Source organism: Gadus chalcogrammus, chromosome 14, assembly GCF_026213295.1.
Source record: "Gadus chalcogrammus isolate NIFS_2021 chromosome 14, NIFS_Gcha_1.0, whole genome shotgun sequence".
Taxonomy (NCBI): domain Eukaryota; kingdom Metazoa; phylum Chordata; class Actinopteri; order Gadiformes; family Gadidae; genus Gadus; species Gadus chalcogrammus.
This window is the reverse complement of record NC_079425.1, coordinates 10,685,044-10,709,030: the sequence shown is the minus strand read 5'-3', so window position 1 is coordinate 10,709,030 and position 23,987 is coordinate 10,685,044. Positions and strand designations below refer to the sequence as shown.

The 23,987-nt window shown below is 43.8% G+C and overlaps 1 protein-coding gene across 2 annotated transcripts in view; it reads right to left on the bottom strand.

The window, feature by feature from the left end:
- Window positions 1–23,987, bottom strand: part of plekha7b (pleckstrin homology domain containing, family A member 7b) — a 68,299-nt gene that overhangs the window by 26,945 nt on the left and 17,367 nt on the right. Inside the window, exons 4-8 of one of the 2 annotated variants that reach the window (XM_056608346.1) lie at window positions 9,988–10,071; window positions 5,531–5,642; window positions 4,218–4,328; window positions 2,434–2,506; window positions 1,870–1,970 (exon numbers count right to left, since the gene is read on the bottom strand). In XM_056608346.1, the coding sequence (XP_056464321.1) occupies window positions 1,870–1,970; window positions 2,434–2,506; window positions 4,218–4,328; window positions 5,531–5,642; window positions 9,988–10,071 (481 nt within the window). The remainder of the gene's footprint in view (window positions 1–1,869; window positions 1,971–2,433; window positions 2,507–4,217; window positions 4,329–5,530; window positions 5,643–9,987; window positions 10,072–23,987) is intronic. The other variant, XM_056608348.1, reaches the window with a different exon arrangement.

Below are 23,987 nucleotides of genomic sequence, written 5' to 3'. Positions count from 1 at the left end.
GCCGCCCAGACTGCACGGCAGGGGCGCAAGGGCTCGTTCAACGCAAGGTGAGTAATTAGCAGAGCCCGCCTCACCTCAGCTATTAGATCTACTCCCCTGAGAACAGGCAGGAGGAGAGGTAGAAAATAGATGATGAGGGATGTATAATTAATAACATGAACGACTGATCATCATACCTGCCTCATTCTAATCCAAGGTAATGGGAGTTAGGGAATCTCTCTCCTTCCCTCTTCCATTTATTATTTCACTCCCTTGCTTGCTCCTTGCTCCCACACACACACACACACACACACACACACCCACACACACATTTCATATGCATGCCTTTCATATGCAGGCCAACACCCATATGTGTGTGTGTGTGTGTGTGTGTGTGTGTGTGTGTGTGTGTGTGTGTGTGTGTGTGTGTGTGTGTGTGTGTGTGTGTGTGTGTGTGTGTGCCTATGTGTGTGTGCCTGTGTGTGTGTGCCTGTGTGTGTGTGTGTGTGCTCATACAAACACACGTAACGCCCTGCAGCCCCAAGAGGAGCAGGTACAAAGCAGTCCAGAGGATTGTAACAGACTGCCCCGAGGCTGCAGCGCTGCATTAAACATTAATGCAGGATTGTGGGTTTTTTTCTCAATGGGTGCTACGCTTGCAGCAAGACAATAATGTCAACACTGCAGCTGTGATAAGAGATGATACATCAGCTCTGTTCTCCAGTAGACCATGACAGGTTTAACAGAATATTTTTCTTTTATGTGTTGCAATATTCAATTTGTGGGAGACACAGAGATAGAAAAAACAGTGAGCCGTAACTAGGCATTTATCTTTTACAGTCACTATGACTACATAATGGATTTAAAAAATGTGGCCCATGTTTTCCATCGTTTCAGCAGTTCACATTTATGCCAATTTTTCGAAATTTTTATTTAAATAATAAATCTATGGGTTAATTGATACCACAGCCCTTCCATTAAAGCCGTAGCGTGAATATCATCAGGAATATTAGACTGCACTTGGATGGGAGTTAGTAGGATATTGTTTTTTTGTTTCGATGTACTCTGTACTGTAATAACAATGACATCAGTCTACTAACAGAAACAGTAATGCCGACCGGACAGCAGGAGAACACACAGCATTCGGACAGGCTTTCTTTCCAATATTAATTCTAAACCTTTGTAGCATGCACCACTGACAGCATTTGTTTGGCTGGCCTCCCGCATGCTACAGCTGCAGCTTCAGCACAGCCAATCGATCATGAGCACGTCGTGAAGCTGGAGTAAATCACAACAGTTGTCAGCTAAATAATGACCTCACCCCTAATAAACAATTTAATTTTCATACAGATGTAGAATTACAATAAAGCGTGGAGAGATTTATTTGAATAAGACAATACCCAATGAAAGGTTGCAGACAATAAGTGTCACATGTTTAAACAATTAGACCAGCAGACAGCCGAGCAGCATCAACCAATTTAATTTAATTTAATCAAATTGGTGAATCTTACGCAATATGTATATATTCTGGGAGTATTTTATGATGATTGATTGGTTGATAAAAATTGTAGAGTAGAAGTATTACTTTTCGTCACATGAAGTGCTTTGTATTATGCAATAATAACTAAGCTGGAACTATTTAAAATAGTCAACACAAACTATGACATTACCACAAATGAGATAATCAATAATACTTTGTGTAACAGCTAGCTCAACCAGCAGGGGGAGACATTGTATGACAAACGCATTCCGTCCATGTGCGCTGCCAAGAACTGTCAGCAGTCATCAGTGCATGTTGGTTAGCCATAAGTATTTATACAGTAGTCGCATTCATCAACTCTGGAGACGGGTTATTTGAGGAGGTACCTTGAGTGTTCATGAAGGAGTTACCTTGAATGCGTATTTCCGGCTTATGTGATCATCAGGATCCACTGGAGTGATGACATAACTGGGTAGGGGTATGCTACCAAGCACCGTCTCTTCTCGACTATCTGTAAACACACACACACGCACACGCACACGCACACGCACACACACACACACACACATTGGAAAGACACATTGTAACTGTTAATGAACCAAGCCCTTCCAACATCTTGTATTATGCCTGCATGTCACACAGCACCATAATTCAAGGTTAATTCAAGGCTGGGCATTGGTGCACGAAACTGCATGGCAAGTATTTAGGTATGATTAATGGAGGTGGGGGTGATAACAGGGTCATAGCAACTACGCAGCAGATCAAATACCATACTGTTATGGTAATATTATGACGAACATTTTGGATGGGTGATAAATAGAAAACACATGTGAAAAATGAGATAACGAGATGACTGAGTTTGAGTTTGTTGCGTATTGTTGGTCGTGTAATTGAGGTGATTCAGGGTACATGATGCAACTAATTTGCTTTATAAGTAAACCATTGCCAGGGGCACATGTATTATTTTCACTCACCTTTGTAATAAAACAGGCAGAAGTCAGACAAAACAAACCACTTCCGTTTCCAAAGCCGCATTCCAGAGCTGTCCTGTAGGGTGGGGGACAACACTGTGTTCACAAGCGCGTCATCACACACACACGTTTTAATTGGGGTTATAATGAAAAGGCTGGGGAATACAGCACTTGGCATGAGCCATTGGGATTGGAGGGGGGGGGGGAAGCACTCCTCATGCATATCAATGAAACATGATGCGTCTCTAGTTCAGTTCCTTGAGAGTTCATTTCTGGTGTAAAAGCATTCTTTTAGGAGGCCACACGCCTGGAAAGCCTGCTGATGTTAATTCTACTGGAGAGATGGGATTTAATGTACAGCACCTCTCTACAATACGATCTCTGGTGGCCTGATATTAAAACCACCAATTTCTCCTCGGGATTCCAGCCAGATAGCGTAGCGCAATAATTAATGATGTTTTTACACAATCTTGGTAATTTGCAGCTTCAACCACTGCCTGTGTGTGTGTGTGTGTGTGTGTGTGTGTGTGTGTGTGTGTGTGTGTGTGTGTGTGTGTGTGTGTGTGTGTGTGTGTGTGTGTGTGTGTGTGTGTGTGTGTGTGTGTGTGTGTGTGTGTGTGTGTGTGTGTTTGTGTGTGTGTGGGTGGGTGTGTGAAAACGCGTGTGTGTGTTAAATAGGTTAGTCTTCATTAACACCCCCACCCCTCCACACCCCTTTCCCCCCCAAGCTGTTTCCAGGGTGAGATTACTTCCCAGGATAACCCAAATAGCAGAGAGCTGTGCAAAACAAACAGGCTGGAACACCAATATGCTTTTAAAAGCAACATATTATCCACTCAACACAACATCTACGATACTCAAATGCAAAAAAAACGGGAGTACGGGCTGCATCCCAAAATATCTGAAAAAATTGAATACAATGAATGAAGTGATCAATCTACCCATCATTATAATAATAATGGATTGAATTTATATAGCGCTTTTCTGGACACTCAAAGAGGCTTTACTGTGAAGGGGGGACCTCACTAACCACCACCAGTGTGTAGCACCCACATTAGGCTATTATCATATTTTTCCAACTCAATAGAGAGGCAGCATGCAATTTTTGTTGTGTTTTCTGTTCCATTTAGCCTGCACTTGGAAGCAATGCAAGCCTAATTACACAGTGTAATGCCAGCGCTGTCAATGTTATTTGCGGATGGGATGTTAACGTTACACATAAAGTTAGCTTGTTTTGAACAATTTCACCGTTTGTTATCTGATCTGCGGTCCGTATTCTCTCCAAAAATACAAGCACACGCACCCTCAGTTGTGTGCCCGTGATACTCAGGGATATCAACACATGATATGTTAGTAGAATTGCGAATACAATCTATATCCCATCATCATCAAACTAAAAACTAAACAAGGATAAACTCTCATACAAGTCCTTTGTGCTCCTATCAATAATGTTTAGGGGGGCCACGATTAGAGTCTCGCCACCTGTTTAACCAACCCTCAAGCAACGGAAGGTGACATGGAACAGTGCTGCAAGGGAATCCAATAGAGCCTTTCTGAAACGGAGGGGTTTCCTCGCGTCCACGGGGGGCCGGGCTGGTGGGGGCGTTGAGATCAGTCAAACAACACACACTTGACATTCCACAGCGCGGCCACGGCGTCATGTTTACTCGTGATTAACGTGTGCTTAAAAGGGGCCACACATCTACACAGAGGTAACACTCCTCCTCACACAGCGCTGTCCATCACTCTGAAGAGACAGCCGCGGGCCCAGCGGAGGAGGGGCTTACCTGTTTGTAGAGCCAGCCCCTCACCACCACCGGGACGTTGAGGTTGCGTTTGATGGCATGGTCCCGCTTGCCAAAGCTGTGGACTTTCCCGGAGGCCCTGAGGTTCTGCACCTTGGGGGGGGGGGGGGGGGGGGGGGGGTAAAGCAAACACTGTAGCGATCTCTGCCTCTAGAGGGACCTTTGTTGAGGGATTGCTAGTTTGTTTTTAAATGAACTGTTCCGGGAATTGCAGTTTGAAGCTGACTGATGATTAATATCGCTCTCTCATTCTCCTTTTCCGCAAACTGCTTCCACAAAATGAGTATTTACCAAAGATATATTTTTAAATATGTATATATACCCACCTAAAAGAACAACAATCTGAACGAATATTCAAGAATAGTCTGTTTTGTCTCTGATTTGTTTCCTTCCGTGCAGGAATTTTTCTGCACTTTTTTCCTGTTTGGCTGACAGGACTGGCTGAATGCATGCCTATGATTTCCAACTTCCTGCTTTTGATAGCATGGGTCCTTCCAGGGAAAGTTGCATATGTCACTAATCGACTAGAGTGTGGACATTTGCCAAACAACTTCTACGTGGAGCGCAGTTTATCTCAGACAAACAGGAAAGCTATCTGCTTGTACTGGCTGGCTAACAGCAGGGGTTACCTACCGTTGTAATAAGTCAAATGCATAACAAAATCCCCTTACGATATAATTTTATCATGGATGTATTACAATATCATCGGTCAAGCACACATTCTCCTAAGGATTGAGTTATTGCATAATGATTCATTGCATTTTAAATGAAACTATGGCAATCTAAACTAAAATTAAACGATATAATGAATCAAAACTAAGACTGATGAGCAGTACATATAATAAGGCTCAAACAACTGCCTTGAGTGGTCCAGAAACGTTTTTTTTCCGCCCAATATAATTGCTCGTCTACTTGATTCAAATGCCCGGATTACCGTAATAGATTACCATACAGCAGAAATGTCCAGCCCCTGGAGAGTTTTGTAATTGAGTTCCCGTATGCTTGAAAAATAGCCAACCTTTTCCGGTCGAAGACTATTAATCAGACTGAGAAAGTGTTCTGAGTCGTATACTAGCGCATATTAAACCATGTGGGCCCCACGAGCACCGACAGTCACTCTGAGAACTATAAAAGCAGAAATCGTTCAAAGCAATCAATTTATTTTCCTAGTACGAGTACTACAATTGCTTGTGATTCTTAACTGAGTCAGATCAACCAACGGTTTGCGACACAAATCCTCATAAAGTAGGAGTTTAATTAAATGAAAGTTCAGGTCGTGGTATCATGTGACTCACCCTTGTCCCCGGGGCGGTGTCCACTGCCGTCGTAGGGACACCCGTGGAGGACTGGCTGACCACACTGGGGGTCCTCTGATTGGCCAGTTGCTTGGACATGCGGGATTCTATCCTACAGGGGAGTAGTAGGGGGCAGAGCACAGCATAAAGATCAATGAGCCGAGTGGGCAGGTAGCACAGGGACTACTTTCTTCGCACTTTATCCTCTCTGTCAGCACAGCTCGGAAAAACTCAAATACAGTTGATGCCCGAGTTGTCAGATAGTGGCGGATGTGACTCCTTCCTGCCCCTGGCCCGCGATCCCCCAAAGAGCCAAGGGCTTTACACTTGATGAGCTGTCTGTTCCCTGCACTCCACTGGGCCTTGCTCAGACAAAGAGTTACAATCATCATAGATCATTGAACAAGATACACACAGACACAAATTGCAGGAAAAGTGCTAAAGCATGCGCACACACACACACACACACACACACACACACACACACACACACACACACACACACACACACACACACACACACACACACACACACACACACACACACACACACACACACACACACACAGTCTGTATAAGTATCTTCATTACAAATCACATTTCACATTGTCATCAGAATTTCTTTGAAAAATATTACCTATGTAGAAGAAATAGAACACGGAACAAAAAGTATATACATATATCTTGTCATTTGCTATAGTTTTCATTTCATCTATCTATACGCTGTAAGATAGATAAGCAGGAATCAGAGCCAACTGTGGAATCCAGCATTCCCGCAGTGTTGTGAGCATAGACGCTGAAGAATTAATGGAGGAAGGCAAAAAAAAAATCGATATCTTTGTGATGCAGGACCGCGGGGATGTGCTGCAATGTGGAGCAGGAAAGGTTTAAGCAGCCAAAGTTAAGCAGAGCATTGTCGCTTCTATTGTGTTGTAGACAAAAAAACGACAGCAAAATAATACACCTCATTTGCTTAGCAGCTCCCGTTATTGTCTGTCCAAAGACCCTGTTTTTTAGAAAGATGACACATTTACCCTGTACTGTGTGTCTTTGGTTAACATGTGGAAACATTAGGAATGCACATATATAAAGGATTTGTCATGTTGATTTAATGTATATAATAGAGGTGTTTCACTTCTTCACAGCCACATAGTGAACTACGTCAACAACTCCTACGTCAGCATCTCCTCGGGTTGCTCAGACAGCTAGGAAAGAAGCCGGATGAAAATGTGACCGCAGTCGGGGAGAACAATAACATGTTGACCTTGGAAGGTCAAACAGTCTGTGAGGTGTGGAACGTTCCACCCATGGCATTGTGCTCAGTTAAACCTCTACATGTGTTTGCTTCTAATCACAAAAGCCACGATCCTTTTAAACCTGCAATATGTCTCGCCTTTACTGCAGTCAATCGCTGTTGTTCAAACATAGTTCGTACTATTAGGACTTTCCAGAGAAAGAGTAACTAAACCAATCCACCAATGCCTCAATAAGCATCATCTACTATTCTCGTAGAATCTTGACTGCATATTTGGTCTGCAGTGAAAAGTACTGAGACTGTGTGATGGCAATGGCCCAGGTAGTTCAATAGTATTTAGTGCTTGGATGACCCAGAAGGCCAAGGTCTTCCTGGCTTTGATGGCCTGCTTGCGACAGGAAACGGTGTGTGTGACCCCTACAACAGCACTGCCATTGGAACCCTGCATTGTTCTGACGGAGGCAGGGAGGGGGGGTTAAAAGGAGCACTATCCTTCCTTCTTTTTTCTGCTTTGTATTCAAGCCTAAGAAGCTAAAGACTAAAAGAGAAGGGCTGGGCTTTTGAGACGAAGAGACTAAGGCTTAAAAAGTAGAGGTGGAACTTTGCTGAGCGGGGTGGATCGCCTCTGGATTAAAGCATAGCAACGCTCTGCTCCTGATGCTGGAGGAAGGCCAGTGTTTTTTGTTTGTTTGGGGGACATTGCTATGACGACTAGGGCGCTCTCTTTTTTTTTTAAAGATTTATTAGTATTGACCACCAGTGCCACTCAAACAGATCCTCTGGAGAACTGTTGTGCGAGAGAGGGGTGATGTTTTACATCAAACAGCGCCTTTCTCTCCCTTTTATTCCTCCTCTCTCCCTCCCGCTCACTGACACAGTTTATCCTTTCCCCCAGCAGGTGGACCTGGGGAGTTGGGACTGGTGATATATTGTTCAAAGTGCACCAATCAATAACCAACTCAAAGACCCCAGGACAAGGAACCTTCTGCCAATAATGGAAAAGAAGTTCAGTATCGACTCTCTACCCTCTCTGTCCTCAATTTGAAACCTTCCCTTTGGAATAAAGGAGGTCTGCACCATTAGAAATTAGTCCCAGGGACTTGGGGAAACCTACTTCCCTACTTAGACCACGTGGGTCTGTCAAACGTGAACATCATGAGGGCGTGTGCAGTGCTTCAATGCTGCGTGTTTACATGGGGCGCTTCATGGATGGAGGTCGTCCCTGCAAATCATCCATGATTTAGCGTGACTCGATCACAAGCATGACCTTGACCAAGCATGTTTGAAGTAAGATTAATTATATTTTTATGAAGATTAGCAACACCAGTAGGATGTGTTACAACTTCCCTGTTGACACCCTTGCACAAGGGCATCTACCCGTTGGTAGTTGTCGGAACGAGTTGTTCCAATATAAATAGTATTTATATTCTCAGAGGGTCATACAGGTCTATTCTCTCACGGCTCCATATTTAATAACGACACACTGCAACATTCAGCCCTTATAAGGGCAAGCTCAACTCAAAAACCCAAGGGGAAAAGGAGGAGCCCTTCAGAAGTTGGAAAGTAACAATACAGTGGTATAAGGCAGCGGTGAGCTCGGGTAATCATGACAGAGCTTGGCTTTTCCTCAGTAAATATAGCCATTCTCACATTCTCGGTACATCTCGATCTATTCTCAGGATGTCAAGCTTAAAGAGATCAGCTGTGGCATTATGAGCCAAGAGAGCGATTATGTTACTATTGCAAGTATGCGCGTGAGTTATGCATTAACTTTTGCCCTCCGGTGAGTTCGTGGCTTGAACACACACAGACAAGAGAGCAAGGCACAGGGTTGGACAGAAGTTTCCGTTGTGGGTGGAGATGAACCTCCGCCGTTACTGTACACATCTCCTAATCCCAGAGACGGTGGAGGTCAAATACTATGCCCTCTAAAGCTAGCTACATTAAACAGGATCGTACACCTGTTGCTTTACATTCTGCCATAGGGTTCGGCTTTCTCAAACACAATAACAACACATGCTGGCTTCACCTAACCACACGAGCAATAACTAATGCAGACAACTGTTTTGAACCGCACGCTGTTGACTGACGGAGCAAATTATGCCTCTCTGGGCCCTTGAGACTAAGTGTACTAATTCAAATGGAATGCTGCCTATTTAAAGTCACATGCCTATTGCTGGTCAAGTGACGAAAGAAATAATAAAATAAGAATGTTGTAAATGTAGGTATTTCATGTGTAGAATCCCAACTGGAGTGAACCGAACATTGGTTGGATGGGTCCTAATTACCTGAAAATCTCCTCTAGTAAAATGACAACCATAACCAACTACAACATTTTCAATAAGTTAAAATTCATCTACTATTATTATTATAGCTTTATTAACATATCATTATTCGAATAGTCAAAGTGAACAACATAAGATTCACGATCCATGCAGAGCTCTAAATAACTTAAACTAACTTATAAATCATCATTTGGACCACCATCTCTTTCTGCAAATCAATAGCCCTTTGAGTCGATCAACTAAAGCGTTGAATTAACTTATTGTTTCCAAGGCAAGGCAACTTTATTTATATAGCACTTTTCATACACAAGGCAGACTCAAAGTGCTTCACATATAAACATTGTCATGCAATAAAATAAAATAATAGATAAGTCAAAGAAAACATATGCAAAGAAATTAGTAAAATAGAAAGTTTAAGAGGCATTTTAGCAATAAAATAGAAAATAAAGGCAAAGTTAAAAAAGCTTTTTAGAAAATGGTATTGGTATTTAATGGTATTTAAGATTTAGCCGAAAGCTAAAGCAAACATAAAAGTCGCCAGACTTGTTTTAAAGGTGCTCAGAGTTGGGGCAAGTCTTAAATCCTCAGGGAGTTTATTCATTTGTATTTAAATAAAAAAGGCACATATAAGCAATAGTTGGGTCATCAGCACCTAGTCTACATATTGACCTTAATGAAAACACTGGAAACTCCCATCATCAGTTAGTATGAGTACCACCATGGGTCTGTGCTACTGTGAACCAGGTGGTTAAGATCAGTCTCTCATCTCTGGCCTGTGCTTTTCCCCGTAGACCAGACACCAAACCCTTGACTCCATCAGGCTGTATTTTCCAATGCCTCCGCTCAATAACTCCAAACCTTCACAACAGTACAGACCAGTGCCGCTTTCACCCTGAGAGGAAGAGAAACTCACTCACCTGTCCTGCAGTGTGTACTCTGTGTTTTCAGGAGATATCTGACCGGTCACTGGGTGTCGGAATGATGTACTCCTCTGGTTGTGGCTGCAGTGGGGAGGGAGAGAGGAGAGAATGATAAGGAGGGGAAGATAACCTCCAAGACAAAGTGAAGTTAGTGTAGGATCACCACCATCCCCCACCACCACCACCACCACCACCACCACCCCCACCACCACCACCACCACCACCACCACCACCACCACCACCCCCACCCCTCCACCCTCTCATCACATCCATCAATCAGAGGGGGTTTACAGTGGGCTGTTGGTGGGGAACGTTTGACCATGACCACATGTTGTGTCCATAACAACCACATCCCCTGCCAACTGCAGAACGGGTGATGATGCTGAACCCTGGTCATGACCGAGGGGCTTGTATTTCACACAAACGGTGAGGGTCAGCACTCCTTGGTCACCACCCACCATCCCCTGTATTGATTTCAATTTCATGGCTCCATTCATCGCTGTAACTAGGACGTTAAAACGTGTCAGTGACGACGGGGAAACAGAGGCAGACAGGTGGCGGCTGTTGCTTTTAACATTTTATTAATGTTTATGTTTGTTTACACACCAGATAACCGTAACAGATATCGCTGTGTGTAAATCTACCGTTGGTTTTTCTGCTTCATTGACCGCGCACACATAGTCAGGTGGAACAGGCCTGCTATGCTGTTAGGACAGGTAGAGTTAGAGTTAAGAAGTTCTGGTTACTAACTATGTCTGTATTGGATATGATGAGATAATATCTGAATAAATAACATACAATGCACAAATAATCTCAATCAATACAAGGTGATTGGTGTCATCTAATTATTAATTATTTCAGATTATTCTCCCTGGTTATGATCACTATCTTTGCCTTTTATTTGTATTGGTCTGTGTGCTATCGTGGTGAGTGGGGGTTTGTCCATGTGCTGACTACGGCTCATTACATCCTGAGGGACTGAGATGACAGAAAACAAACACAAGCATTTCTCACACTGTGCCGTGAGGTTCAGACGCCCATGAGAAATATTACAGCTCTTTGGGCAAACTAAAGAGACATGAATGACCGGCCATGCAGCCAAGATTAAACAGGGTTTAATTACACAAAGACTCATGGATATTTGCTTCCGCATGTAGGTTATTGCTACAGTAACAGTTCACAAGCATGAAGGAACATTTATTAACCTTGCTTTGGCTGAACAATTCAAAAGCGTATAATCTTTCTTCTATATGACAGAATATCCGTAGATATCTATTCGTACTATACTGCATTGCCTCCAGGGATATTGATATCATGATGAGGAAAAGAGAACCATTAATACAAGCTTCATGATAACCATTCTATACTTTGTGGAAAACCTTAGGTCTGAGTACACACACAAGTGAAATAGCGATGTGCTTGAATATCATGCAGGCTGTATTGCGCATAGTGCAATTACTATTGCCTGTCAATGACAAGCGTGAATGCAACACTTCTCATGAGGGAGAAACCTAAGGAGGGAGGGGGCAGAGAGGGAGTTGACAGTTATTTCTGGTTGTGTATTTGTCAAAATATTTTCTTCTCCCTCTCTTTACTCACTGATCTTACCTACAATACCTTTATCTATTAATTATATTATATATATAAAGTATATTTTTCCTTTATAATCAATCTGTTAATGTTTATTCCAACATGTCAGGGATACTCTCAAGTCGCTTTTTTTTTTACGATGATAGCACACAGCATCATCTCAAATAAATAATTCTAATTACATTCACCCTACCCTGCTCGTGTTACATTTCATCTATGTGTGAAAAGCTGTGATTTACCAGCAGTGAACAGGATATGTTCTGCAAGATCAACATTTAAGACAGCACGGCATTCTCAGTGTCCACTGCAAACACACTTAGGTGGGCTGTCCAGAGTGGGAGGCCGCTTGGACAGTCCATTCATCTAGGACAGTTACTCTATGAAGTACAAGGGGTCATACCTCTGGTGCTGTAGCTCCTCATGCATGCCTTACTCACCCATCGTTAGATCATTCCCTTTCATTACCCTTTTATTAACTATCATTACAAATCATTAACTTTCATTACCTAACTTATCAATGCCTTTCATTACCCTCATTGCCATGAATTACCTATCAATGCCTTTCATTAACTTTCATTACCTTTTACTAACTATCATTACCATTCATAACCTAGCATTACCTAGCATTACCTAGCCTTACCCATCCTAACCTTGCATTACCTGCAGCTCTTCCTTAGGTATTTGCGCTCACTCTTCATTCTATACTTTCCTTGCTATTTTTTATTCTTTACCGTTGAAGAGACAGCCAAGTAACGCTGAGAGAGAGTGGACCCATGTTTGCAGGATAAATACTGCAATGCAGTTTGAATCCGGCCAGAATGTTGCAGCGGTTCAACTCAGAAAACAGGCTGCTCCAAAACACAGTCACACACACTGGGGCACACACAAGCACAGACCGACTTTCCCCGGATGTACCAAGGGTATAAGATAACGACGTGTGCATAATGAATTTGAGTAAACACATAACGCTCTGAAGGGCAGCCTATGTGCTTTGCTTAAAGAAGCGCTGGATGAAAGAAAGCGCTGGTGCCCTATAGCGACCCCAGGCGGCAGAGGGAGGTACTACGGCTGTAGAGCAAGGAGAAGATGAATGTATGCGTTGACATTTAGAAAAGGTGGATGCTGCATTTTAAAGGCGTCATCAGAATTGCTTCTCTACATGCAGTAGTTCACATAGAAGACAAACCACAGCACGTATGAATTAAAATAAGGACATTGAAGGACACCGGCACGTTTACATTGCAGTATACAAACACACGCGCCCGCGCACACGCACACACACAGTCTGCAGAGCATTGTTCTGGTAATAGTGCATCATTTGCGGAGCTGCACTGGGCCCTCGGAGCCCCACAAAAGCCTCCCCTGTTAATTATGAATATGCATTCTTTTGAGGCTTTTGTTTCAGCCGCATTACTTCTGAGCTATTTGTCAAGGAATTCACCACATCCCCATTTACCGAGCAAATACCGCAGCGCCTCCGTGGCTCTGTGCATTAGCAACAGTTTACATGAGCCGTCCCGACCAGAGAAGCACTTGGTGCTGAGGGAAGGTTCAGCCCCCCTGCCTGGGAGAAGGGGAGCCGTGATGACAGTATCAGCAGGAGAGATCCACTGCAGGGCTTATGAAAAATGCATACGATCATTACAATATAGAATGACGGTTGTAAATCTTGGCTTACCGGCAATTAAAGTACAGCTCAGCGTAAAGCTATAACAAGGATTTGCTGTATATGGAGATGATAATGTTAAATGTGATATACATATTCAACTATTTGTATCTCTCTTTAGGTTATATCTTAACCCCAAGTAAGAAACAAACTAAAGGACTAAAGATGTAAAGTCTGCTCGAGATTGGACCAGTGATAAACCAAAATGCCCATATGAGGTGCCCATATGACTCATATGTCAACATCCAGTGTAGCAACCCTAACATTTCAGTGGGAGGGGGGGGGGGGGCGTGTAGGGGTACTTCGCTGGCTGTACGTCATGGAGAAGCTGCAGGTCAAGTAGAGCTAGAATGGGGGCATCCTACACCGTGATGGGGCCCCAGGGAAGAGCTCCCCCCACCCTGTGGGTTTACAATGCAGTGACACTGCAGTGTAAACATGACCTGGAGGTTAAGGTGAGGGCCGAGTAAGGCTACTCCTCACATAGATCAACACAGGTGTTCAATGCGCAAGAGTTTTGTTGTTGAAAAAATTATTGAAAGAAATACAACTTCCAAAAGAGGGTGAATATGAGGCTCTTAGTGGGATGGAGCTCAAACACAGGTCCAATAAACACTCCAGCAGCAACATGTAGGAGAGACGTTGGAAAACAATTCCGATAGCTCCAACATCCAATATGTCCTCCATCGCCATGCCTCTTTTCCCGCCGCCGCTGACCAGAGTCCAAAAGTCCAGTCCGTACAGAGCGTACCAACTCAAAGCATAAAGCAACAGGCTCAACAGGGTGATTCCTGTTCAAATAGTGGAGTTCATTTTTAGCAACAGGGCGATGAGGGTGGCTTGACCCCCTCAGAGCCAAGCCCCAAGCAAACAACAAAAACAAAAGCAAAATAACCGCCACAAAACCTCACCCTCTGAACGCACACGCCCCCCTGGCCATGCTCCGAAACAAACGGCCAGCCAAACACTTATCAACGTCGGGTCGCGGTCAAGAAACTTTAGCGGAGCAGCTATTTCCTCCCCCTGTACCCGCCTGTGTGGCTCCGTTGACCTCCCTCAGCTCTAGCCCCAGAGTGAATCATTGACTTGCCGTGGGTCCGGGCGCTGGGCAGGGTGCTGCGGGGGTCCGGCGGGGCGGCGCGGGGCAGGTGTGCGTTTGCAGAAGCAGACTCTCATAGCATACCTGCCCGGCGTCCACACGGAGCAGCGGTGTGTGGAGCAGCGGGGGGGCAGCAGCCGTGCACAGCAGTGGTGCAGAGCACTAAGTGGAGAGCACTGAGCTAGAGCACCGGGCGGAGGATACGCAGGACAGCCGTGGGGCTAGCGCTCCCTCTGAGGCATGTTGTCTCGTCTCCGAGGAGAGCTTTACTCCACAGCCAGAGATCAGGCCGCCTGCCATGAGAGGGCTTGGTTGCTTATCTTTCCCCCCCCCCCCCCCTTCCTCCCTTCCTGCTCTTTACCTAATTCTCTCTCTCGCCCACACTATCCCACTCACTCTCTCCCACACACAATCTCTCTCTCTCCCTCTCTCTGTGTCGCTCACTCTCTCTGAATCTCGCTCTCCCTCTCTTTCCCCCTCTCTCACCGTGTTTCTCTCTCTCTCTCTCTCTCTCTCTCTCTCTCTCTCTCTCTCTCTCTCTCTCATCTCTCCTCTCTCTCTCTCTCTCTCTCTCTCTCTCTCTCTCTCTCTCTCTCTCTCTCTCCCTCTCTCTCTCCCTCTCTCTCTCCCTCTCTCAGATTGTGTGTGACCCTCTCTTTTTCTCTCTCACTTCCTCTTTCTCACTATCTCTCTCTCTCTCTCTCTCTCTCTGCTTCCCTCACGACTATAAATTACTCTACCTTTAAATTAATCAAACATGGATCAGGGAAAATGGGAACAATATGTGACCGTGTGAGAGGAACTAGCACAGTTTCCGTTGAGCTGCGGGAAACCGTTCATCTTTTCATCCCATTCATTCTGCTGTTATTTTCCCAGCACGAGATATCTCTACCATTTTGCAGTGATTTTATTTCCCATCGCAATGGCTGTGTGCTGTTATTTAAAATCAAGGTGTTGGAGCATTTAAGAATGACTTCTTGTCATTCTCTTAAGAATGAGAGAATTGGTTCGGAATCAAATTCTGTAGATAATATTGGCACTGGCAGAATGAACTTTGGAAGCCTACTCTGTAAAAAAGGGAAACCAAAGATCTTGGCAGGGTATCATAGCGAATGGGTTATTATTTATAACAGCTAAATATTTGGCAATACTTAAGTCATATAGCTCTATGACCCACTATGATAAACGGTTAACAGCCTAGAACAGAGTCACCCTCACCCTGTTATATTTGCTGTGCGGTTTACTTAGGTGAATGGAGAATTCCCGCTCATTATGCCCAAAGAACACAAAGATGACAAAGATATTGATGTAGTTGATACTTGGAGGAGTCATCTTCCCTGAATCATTGTGTGTAACAATGCTGACCCAATAGACTGCGGTGATCTATCAGAGCGGATCTGAGAAAAAAACAAGGCATAATGTACAATTAACTGGCTCATTGATCATCTAAGTCGTGCACTTCTACAGATTTGCAGAGAACACACAGTCGTTTGAGACAACCGAGCTGAAAGTGTAATCGAATTAGTTGCAGCACATTCAGAAGGAATATCAACTTGAGCTAATCATGCCATTTCCAATGCTGAAATTACTAAAGCGGTTAAGCGGAAAAGCTTTTACCTATGCCAACGGAAACAGAAAAGTGTTGGGTATTTGTATACCCCGTTATTGGCTTAAAAGTCTATCAGGAAACCATAAATGTTCATGAAAATCATCAAAAACAAATAGATAACGAGAGAACATCCACTAAGCATGACAACACAGTATGTCAGCATATGTAAAGTGTTTGCTCAGCGATAATATCTAATGGGATAGCCTTTATTTCACAAGAACGCGTATGGATCGAATACTGCATGAGGCGACGCGAGACATTCTCTGGTTCTGAAATTCTGGCCTCCGCTGTGCCTCACTAATCTGGGCTGGAAATGCACCACATTTACCAGATTTAAAAAAAGGCCTGTCCCTTCCGCAAAGGGAAAAGCTTTCCTCAGTTCCAAGTAGGCCTACGCAAAATCGTTATAAAAATCTTACAATGTTGAAAACTGTGCAAAACTTCTTTCAACACAATACTCATACTCATATACCTTACATAATGGAGTACTATGTAAATATTTAGGAAAAGGATTTTAGGGTAAGATCCTTTTATGTCTTTTCCCACCATTACAATTATACAGAGCTGGCATGAACGGGCGCCTCTGCCAAGCCGTCCAATGAGCCCATCCTTTAGTGAACAATGGCCGAGACCCTGAGCTGGGATGACATCAGACTCATGTTATTACAGCCTCGGGTGAAAACACAGCACTATTCTCTCTAGCCAGGCATGAAGCCATGAGAATTTCAAATGACCAGAACAAAGCTGTGCTCCCCGCAACCCTCCCAGTGGGAGTAGGGAGCCACCCATCCCAGCAAAGGCCCTGCCATGCCCCATGGAGGGCCAACAGAAGAGGGCATCGCTGGGGGGGGGGGCCCATTAGCAGTCCCTACACACGTTGTTGTGACACAGCACCTTTCAATGCAGTGTCAGTATCCACGTCGAAACCTGTTCCAAGAGGGAGGCAGGCAAAACAAATCAATTCCATTGCGGTGATTGTGAAAGTGGCCCAAGTTTGGACAGGGGTGAAAGCATGGGGTGAAAAAAGATAAAATAGACTCCGCCATGATTGAAGGTAATAATTGTGTCAGAATGACACTGTTCCGAACTGTAATGCAGATGTCAAGCCTGGCGATACAAATATGTTTTTTACAGACATTTTCCTTCCCGTCCAGTCAATTGGAGAAATTACCTATTAATGGCCGTCTATAAAAAGAGAAAACGAAAGAAAGAGCGAGTTGAACTGATGGAAGATTAACTGCAAGACCAAGAACAGCCGGCTCAGCAGCTTCCCTTGGCAGCACAGACTGTCTTCCCTTCTCCTCGCTGCAGGCACCTTCTCCAGGGACTGCCCACCCTAGTGCTGCCCCACTCCGCCATGGTTCACAATTCACACCCATACATTTTGGCTCCCCCTTGGTTTCGTTGTGATGAAGGTGTACCAGTGGGGCCACTCCCTGTCATTTCTGGAGCCGCTGGCTACAGCAAGGAGAAGGAAGAACAATTTGGCCAGAGGGAGAACATTAAGGCAACATATGCACATCAGCACTTTCATGATCTCCACTCACGCAAAATCATCCCACACTTAGATATTTAAGTGGGGTGTGTTTGAGTCATTTATCATTGCAGCGACTTTTATCGGCCATCAAATCTGTTACCGTGACTTGCATTTATTTTTTGGAGGATATTGATTTAAACATTCGCTGGTAAAAGAAACTAAAGCATCTCATCTGTAGGTGGGCTATATAAACCCTGCCGCTGGGCTCTGACAAATCAATGGTGGTGGAGCTTCAGGTCAATATTGAACAGCACAGATCGATCCGGCTCGTCTTATGCTGATCATTAATTCACGTGTTCCCCAAACAAAGCATTAAATGTTGCATTCAAAGAGTAATAGAGCCAAGAGGAGTTATTTATCATAGTATCCCGAGTTACTTGTTGCTTTAGGGAAATATTGTTATTGAAGGCAACATCTCAAGTTGTGTTCCTGTTTGGATAACAATGAAATTGCTAACTGGCAAACCACTGTGAAATAAATGAACAAATGATTTATGTTACATGAGTTATAAGACTTTTAGATTTGTTTGTACATACCTTGTACAAATCCTTAGAATATAGTATTTAAATTCAAACTGGGAACCCCAAAAATATAAAATATTCTGAGGAACATTCCTTAATATTATCCTTTGAAAGGATGAAAGCAACTCACTAAATGACCAATGTCTAATGAATGACTCTGGGATGTTTTGTTCCATTTATCACTATTTATAGCTTTAATTGCAATCGTGCTGCTTTAATATAGGCAGCAATGAATGTTAATACATTTAAACAAGATCAAAGACGCAATGTATAACATTTCAACTTAAGTTAAAGTTAAATACACCTGGAAATATCTGTAGTCAACATCAATGATGCTTACAATATTCTTGCTATATGGACCCTCCCAAAACCCCTCCCACATAAAGCCGAGCAATGCTAGTTTGTGCACAGTAACAGTTGCACAGCCAGTAAGAGTGGACTGCTTTAGAGTTTTAGAAATTCTGTAGTAAGTAGGTAAGTAAGTAAAAACTGGGCACAATGCAATATTGAAAAATGCACACAATTAGGTCTCACGGCCTATAGTCTTGTGCAACTTGCTTGGTCTAACACGGGGTATTTACCCATGGGAAATTTGTGGTTTGAACACTAGTGAGATACCAATATGCTTGATGGCTTCTTTGTTAAAGTAACAAGCAATCTCGATGAAGCAGCTGTAGATCCAGCCAAAATATATCTTTTGACAACCCTAACCCCATCCTCCTGAGTAGCATCAAATTTTAATATAACAGAAGTGTCTCTATGTAATGAGAAAGTTAAACTGCCATGGGAGATTTGTTTCAGCTTCAGGAGATCTTTTATTATACCTTACGGACAATAGTTTTGAACAAACTATTATATAGTTTTGTAGAATAGTCTGCATCAAAGGGAGGGACACAGGTTTTTTTCCCCTTCTTGCAGGTCCATTTTCATTTCTTCCTGCCCGACTGATCAGCTAATCCATACTGATGCTCCGATTGGGACTAGAGGTTCCAAAGGTGCTCACCTGACTCATAAAACATAGTCTCAGGAGTACTAAAGGGTCAGGAAGCGTGAACCAATTACGTCAAATCCTACATTCCTTCTGCAAGCTATCCAAATGACCAGATAAAAGCCATGTATAAAAATGCAATGAATACAAAAAAGACCTACAACCCATCCACAAGAAATTAATGTATACAACTTGCAATGCTTATGTATCTGGTCCAAATACAAATGTTTGCTTAGTGACAATAGTCCAATATAATGCAAAGCATATATAATGATAATTATATTGAATAACAAAAGTTGGCACTGCTACAGTCCCTAAGATGTGTACATTTAGATGGTTGTTACAGTGTCTAAACATTGGCATTCGTGTGTTAACGCTGACCATTGCACTCCAGTTTTATGTTTTCCATGACTTAAGATTAAAGCTTACATGTGCTTATTGCAGAACGTACTACAGGTCATTTTTGCTATCGTCGAGGATAATTGCTAGCCTGGCTTCTTTTCTCCAGCTGACACAGCCATCTTTTATAGACTAGTATACTGGCAAATAGAAAGACGCCAGACCTCGCTCTACACACACTCTGCAATTAATTAATCTTGTTCCGATACTGAGTCAGTCTAGATCACAACCTATAGGCAGACTGTAATTAGGACATCTGACATGATGCTGTGATCTTGCTCGGTCAGCCAGTCAAAAGCACGGCTTTATTTAGCAAGGTAATGAGGTGATTGCTAGGGTCTTGTGTGACACCATGACGGGCGACTTTGTTTCATCTTACACAAAACGCGATGGTCACAGCTACACATGGCATCTCAAGCATGACAAGAGACTAATCAGACACGGCACGTACATTTATGAACACGCGAATCAAATGATTGACCTTGCCCTGTCCTTGGTTTATTTATGTCTCAACAACTGAAACAGGCGAGATGTGTGTCTCCTGCATATTTGCTGCAAGGATGCACATCTCAACCCATGGGGAAGCTGAGAGCTCAGGTGGGTTGGGGCGCTGGGGGATAAGAAGACGCCATCAATTCAGGCATAAAGAGGGGAGGGCGTGGGAGTCAGTGGGCGAGAGACATGCTCTGGGCAGTACAAGAGCGCGTGTGTGTCTGTGTGGTGCAGGGATGGTTGGCAGCACGAAAAGTGGAGGAGATAGTAGGGTGGGGGCCATTTATCTCCAGCCGCACAAGATGAAGCCATCAAGAGGCTGGAGATTTAGAGTGAGCTGGCCAGGCGAAAGACAACTCCTCATAAGTCATCGGAGGGCACTGGAGCGTGATTCATTATACTCTGCAGAGACAGTTTCCCACCAGAGCATCATCACTAGGCCTACCCCTCCATCTCCATCCCACTGCAGGGGGACTAAGAGGAATAATATCCATGCATCATAATATACATAAACACGTGTTTTATTGCATTTACCCGATCAAATGTACTGTACATCTGAAGAGACTGCTGAAGAGTGAACCGCTATACATATACTAACGGAAAAACACAAACCACATGAAACAATATGCATTTGAATTTCATGTAGAGCAGCCGATCAGCTGATATCTATAGGATGAGGGAGGAGAACAAGTTCAACGTTATACCTGAGCCGTGTTTCTACACAGGGTCCTGACGCTGTTGTTGGTGCGCTCTACGGACCAAACCAACCACAACCAGCGAAAGTGATTTGGTAGCGTGGAGCCGGCCAAACAGGAAGACATTTATTCCTACTGGGTCATCGACTTCCTGCACACACCCTTCCTCGCCCTCTGATCTCAACCTCCTCTTGGAAAACACAGGAACACAGTGGTGACAGGGCTGCAGGCCAGGGTCATGGTCTCCACACACACACACACCACACTCACACACACATCTATCTGCTATCGCGGTGGCGGTATCCCTAGTTATGCTTGCTGAATATTGGTCATCCTGTTTGCTTGCCTGGTTCTGATTCACGACAGTCAAATTGTGTTGCAGGAACAATATCATAATTGGACCTTATTTGAATAAATTGTTCTGCTTTAGTACCTCAACTGTGAAAGATGCATTACGACAATTTCTGCATTTTAGTTTTACAATTATAGTGGAGTTTTCACCCCGGTGTCAAAAACATTTAAATCTGTGTCATGGTAATCCTTTCACGCGCATGTTAATATTCATGAAAAAACATGTCCTAGTTACGCATTTTCCCCTCTAATACGGTTATGGACTTGTGGTCAAAAAATAACAACAACAACAACAACAACAACAACAACACCTACTCTCAGGACACACTCGCTATTTATTTATGTCAACACTAATATTACAACCTCCATAAACGTGCCAAGCACATGCGCACACACATGCACACACACATGCCCACACGCACACAATCTGGGAGAAGGTCACTGTTCATCTCATCAGCTTGAAAGTGTTTCTTTTACATTTCCCAGAGGAAAGGAGAGGAGTGGGGAGGGAGAGAAGAGGATGAGAGGGGTGAAGAAAAGAGGAGGGAGGGGAAGGGAGAGGAGAGGAAGAGAAGAGGAGTGAAAGGAGAGGAGGAAGCAGGAAGCAAACCCATTAACAGATGGCCTGTTTCTATATAACTCCATTAACTCCCAACATATGAATACCATACGAGACAGAGAACTGTCACAACATCCGCCTGGGAATGAAAGCATCACAGCGCAGCTTCAATGCATGACTCATGTAGATGGAGTCTCTGGACAGGCTGTTCTCAGCCTGACCATAGAGGGGCAGAAAAAATACCTCCTTTTACTAAACTGCTTGGCAACAGACACAGAAATACGACACTCAGTGCTGTGACCTGTGACTCGCACACGGACACCGTAAGGTGATTGGTCCAACACCAGGCTAATAGGCATCCGCTGCTGAAAAACAATATGCAAGATTTTCATCAAAATGATAACTAGGAAAGACAATACCACTTAGAGGCATGTGTGACTGATGATGATTGGATGAAAAAATAAGAATGATAAAATTATCTGTCAATATTAATATTCTAATGGCCCAAAAGCAACTCTCTACACTGTTCATGAGTCCTCTGTATAAGCCAGTGAATTGGCAGTGAACAAATGGCTTCGGCGCATCAGGACGGGGACTATATCGTTAACATGCACGACACTCTCTACATCTTATAGATAGTTGACAGATGTGCCAGGCTCCATCGTAACAACAAACCAATTACACGACCCGAGGTAGCAAACAAGCCATAACTCAAAAATGTAAAAGCTCATAACAAACTTTGCATAATGGCAAGACGTCCGCATTGTATTCCGACAAACCAAAAAAACCTGCAGTGTTCTCCACCCCAAGGGATGGACGCACAGGTTGATGGAGGCTCTTTAAGAAGAGGGGCCGTCACTTCATCTCCCCCACACGCAGCGGAACAGCTTACACCTGTTAAACAGCTTGGACCGCCCCCGTACCCAGCCCCCCCCCTCAGCCTGCATCCATTACACCGGTGAGCGGCACGCACCACGGACCCAGTGCACTTCTGTCAATCCCCCCAGGGCTATGTGTTGATTAGAAGTGCACCCTACCTGCAAGCCCCGAGGACCGCGGCCATGCAGTGACACCCCTCGGCTGCAGGGCCCGCGCACAGCATCCTCGGCTGTCCGTCTCCTCAGCCCGTCTTAGATAAGAATCGCTTTGGTTCGTTTGATGTGTCAATAGATCCATATGAACGAGCAGCCGGTCAGCATGTCCGCCAACCACAGGAATAAAACACAAATTCTGAATCTGCATATGTTCCAAAGTGCACGGTCCCCTCACACAAATTGCATATGTTCACAACTAGATAATCTAGTCTGATCTCTGATCTCGCTAAATCCTGTGACATCAAAAATAAATCAGACCTCAGAAAAAGGAGGGCGGGGGAAAACACAGCCTCGGTGATCTGAATAACCTTTGAAATGCAAAGTCTGCACACATGTAATGAATTAATCATGTGATACGATTAGGTAGCCTGTTGATGGTTAGCCTGTTATCACTCATATAAACTCATAAACTCACCACAACTCATTTTGGAATGTAAACATGCATATTTTAGGACATTGCCCTTTTTTATTTCATATATATATATATATATATATATATATATATATATATATATATATATACTGTATATATATATATATACTGTATATATATATATATAATATATATATTTGGTTGCATTTTTATATGACATTTATTCAATCAAAACCATGGTAAATTCCTAATGGGTCCTAGCTCATGCATCTGCACAGAGGCACGTTGTAGGTGCAGAGGTGGACTAACCCTTATCCCCCGCATGTACAAGGACATGACAAGGGAAGAGGTAAAGGGATATTATGCTGGGATGTGATCCATCAATCCTACCTCTTATGCATTCTAGAAACTGCTTATTTTCCCACCAAATCTGCCTATAGCCTCTGGCAGTCTAGTATCCACTCTGTGTAACCGTGACAAGCTAATTCAGCTCAGCTTCGAGCATCGATAGGTGACTTGACTTCTCATTTGGGAGACGTGCATGTGTTGCGTAATGAAGACCAGCAAGGTGCAGACACACAGGACAGGAGAGCTTCTGTATGATGGCTTATCTTATAGTTTTTTGTTTTCTGTCCCTGGGAGATAGCCCAGGTCTGGTGACCGATGATATCAATAAAATCATCCAACTTTAAAATGAACTGGAAAATCACTGGCCATAGAGATGTAGAGAACCGAATGGTCGCCAAGCTCCACCAGCCTAAAGCCACAAACACTGTGTATTACAGGAGGTCTGGGCCACTGCAGAGGACTGACCCATGCACTGTGTGGATGGACAATGCCAGGGGAGCATGGCTTTATTGCATTGTGCCCGCGGCTAGGAAATGGCGTTATCGAATGTAATCCCGGGTTGTTTTTTTGCTCTTCAATTGTATCCATGGACCATGGCGGTGATCTCACTAGTGGGTATTTAGGCCTGGAGGCAGGGAGGGGGAGGGGATGAATCATGTAACAATCAGATTGACCC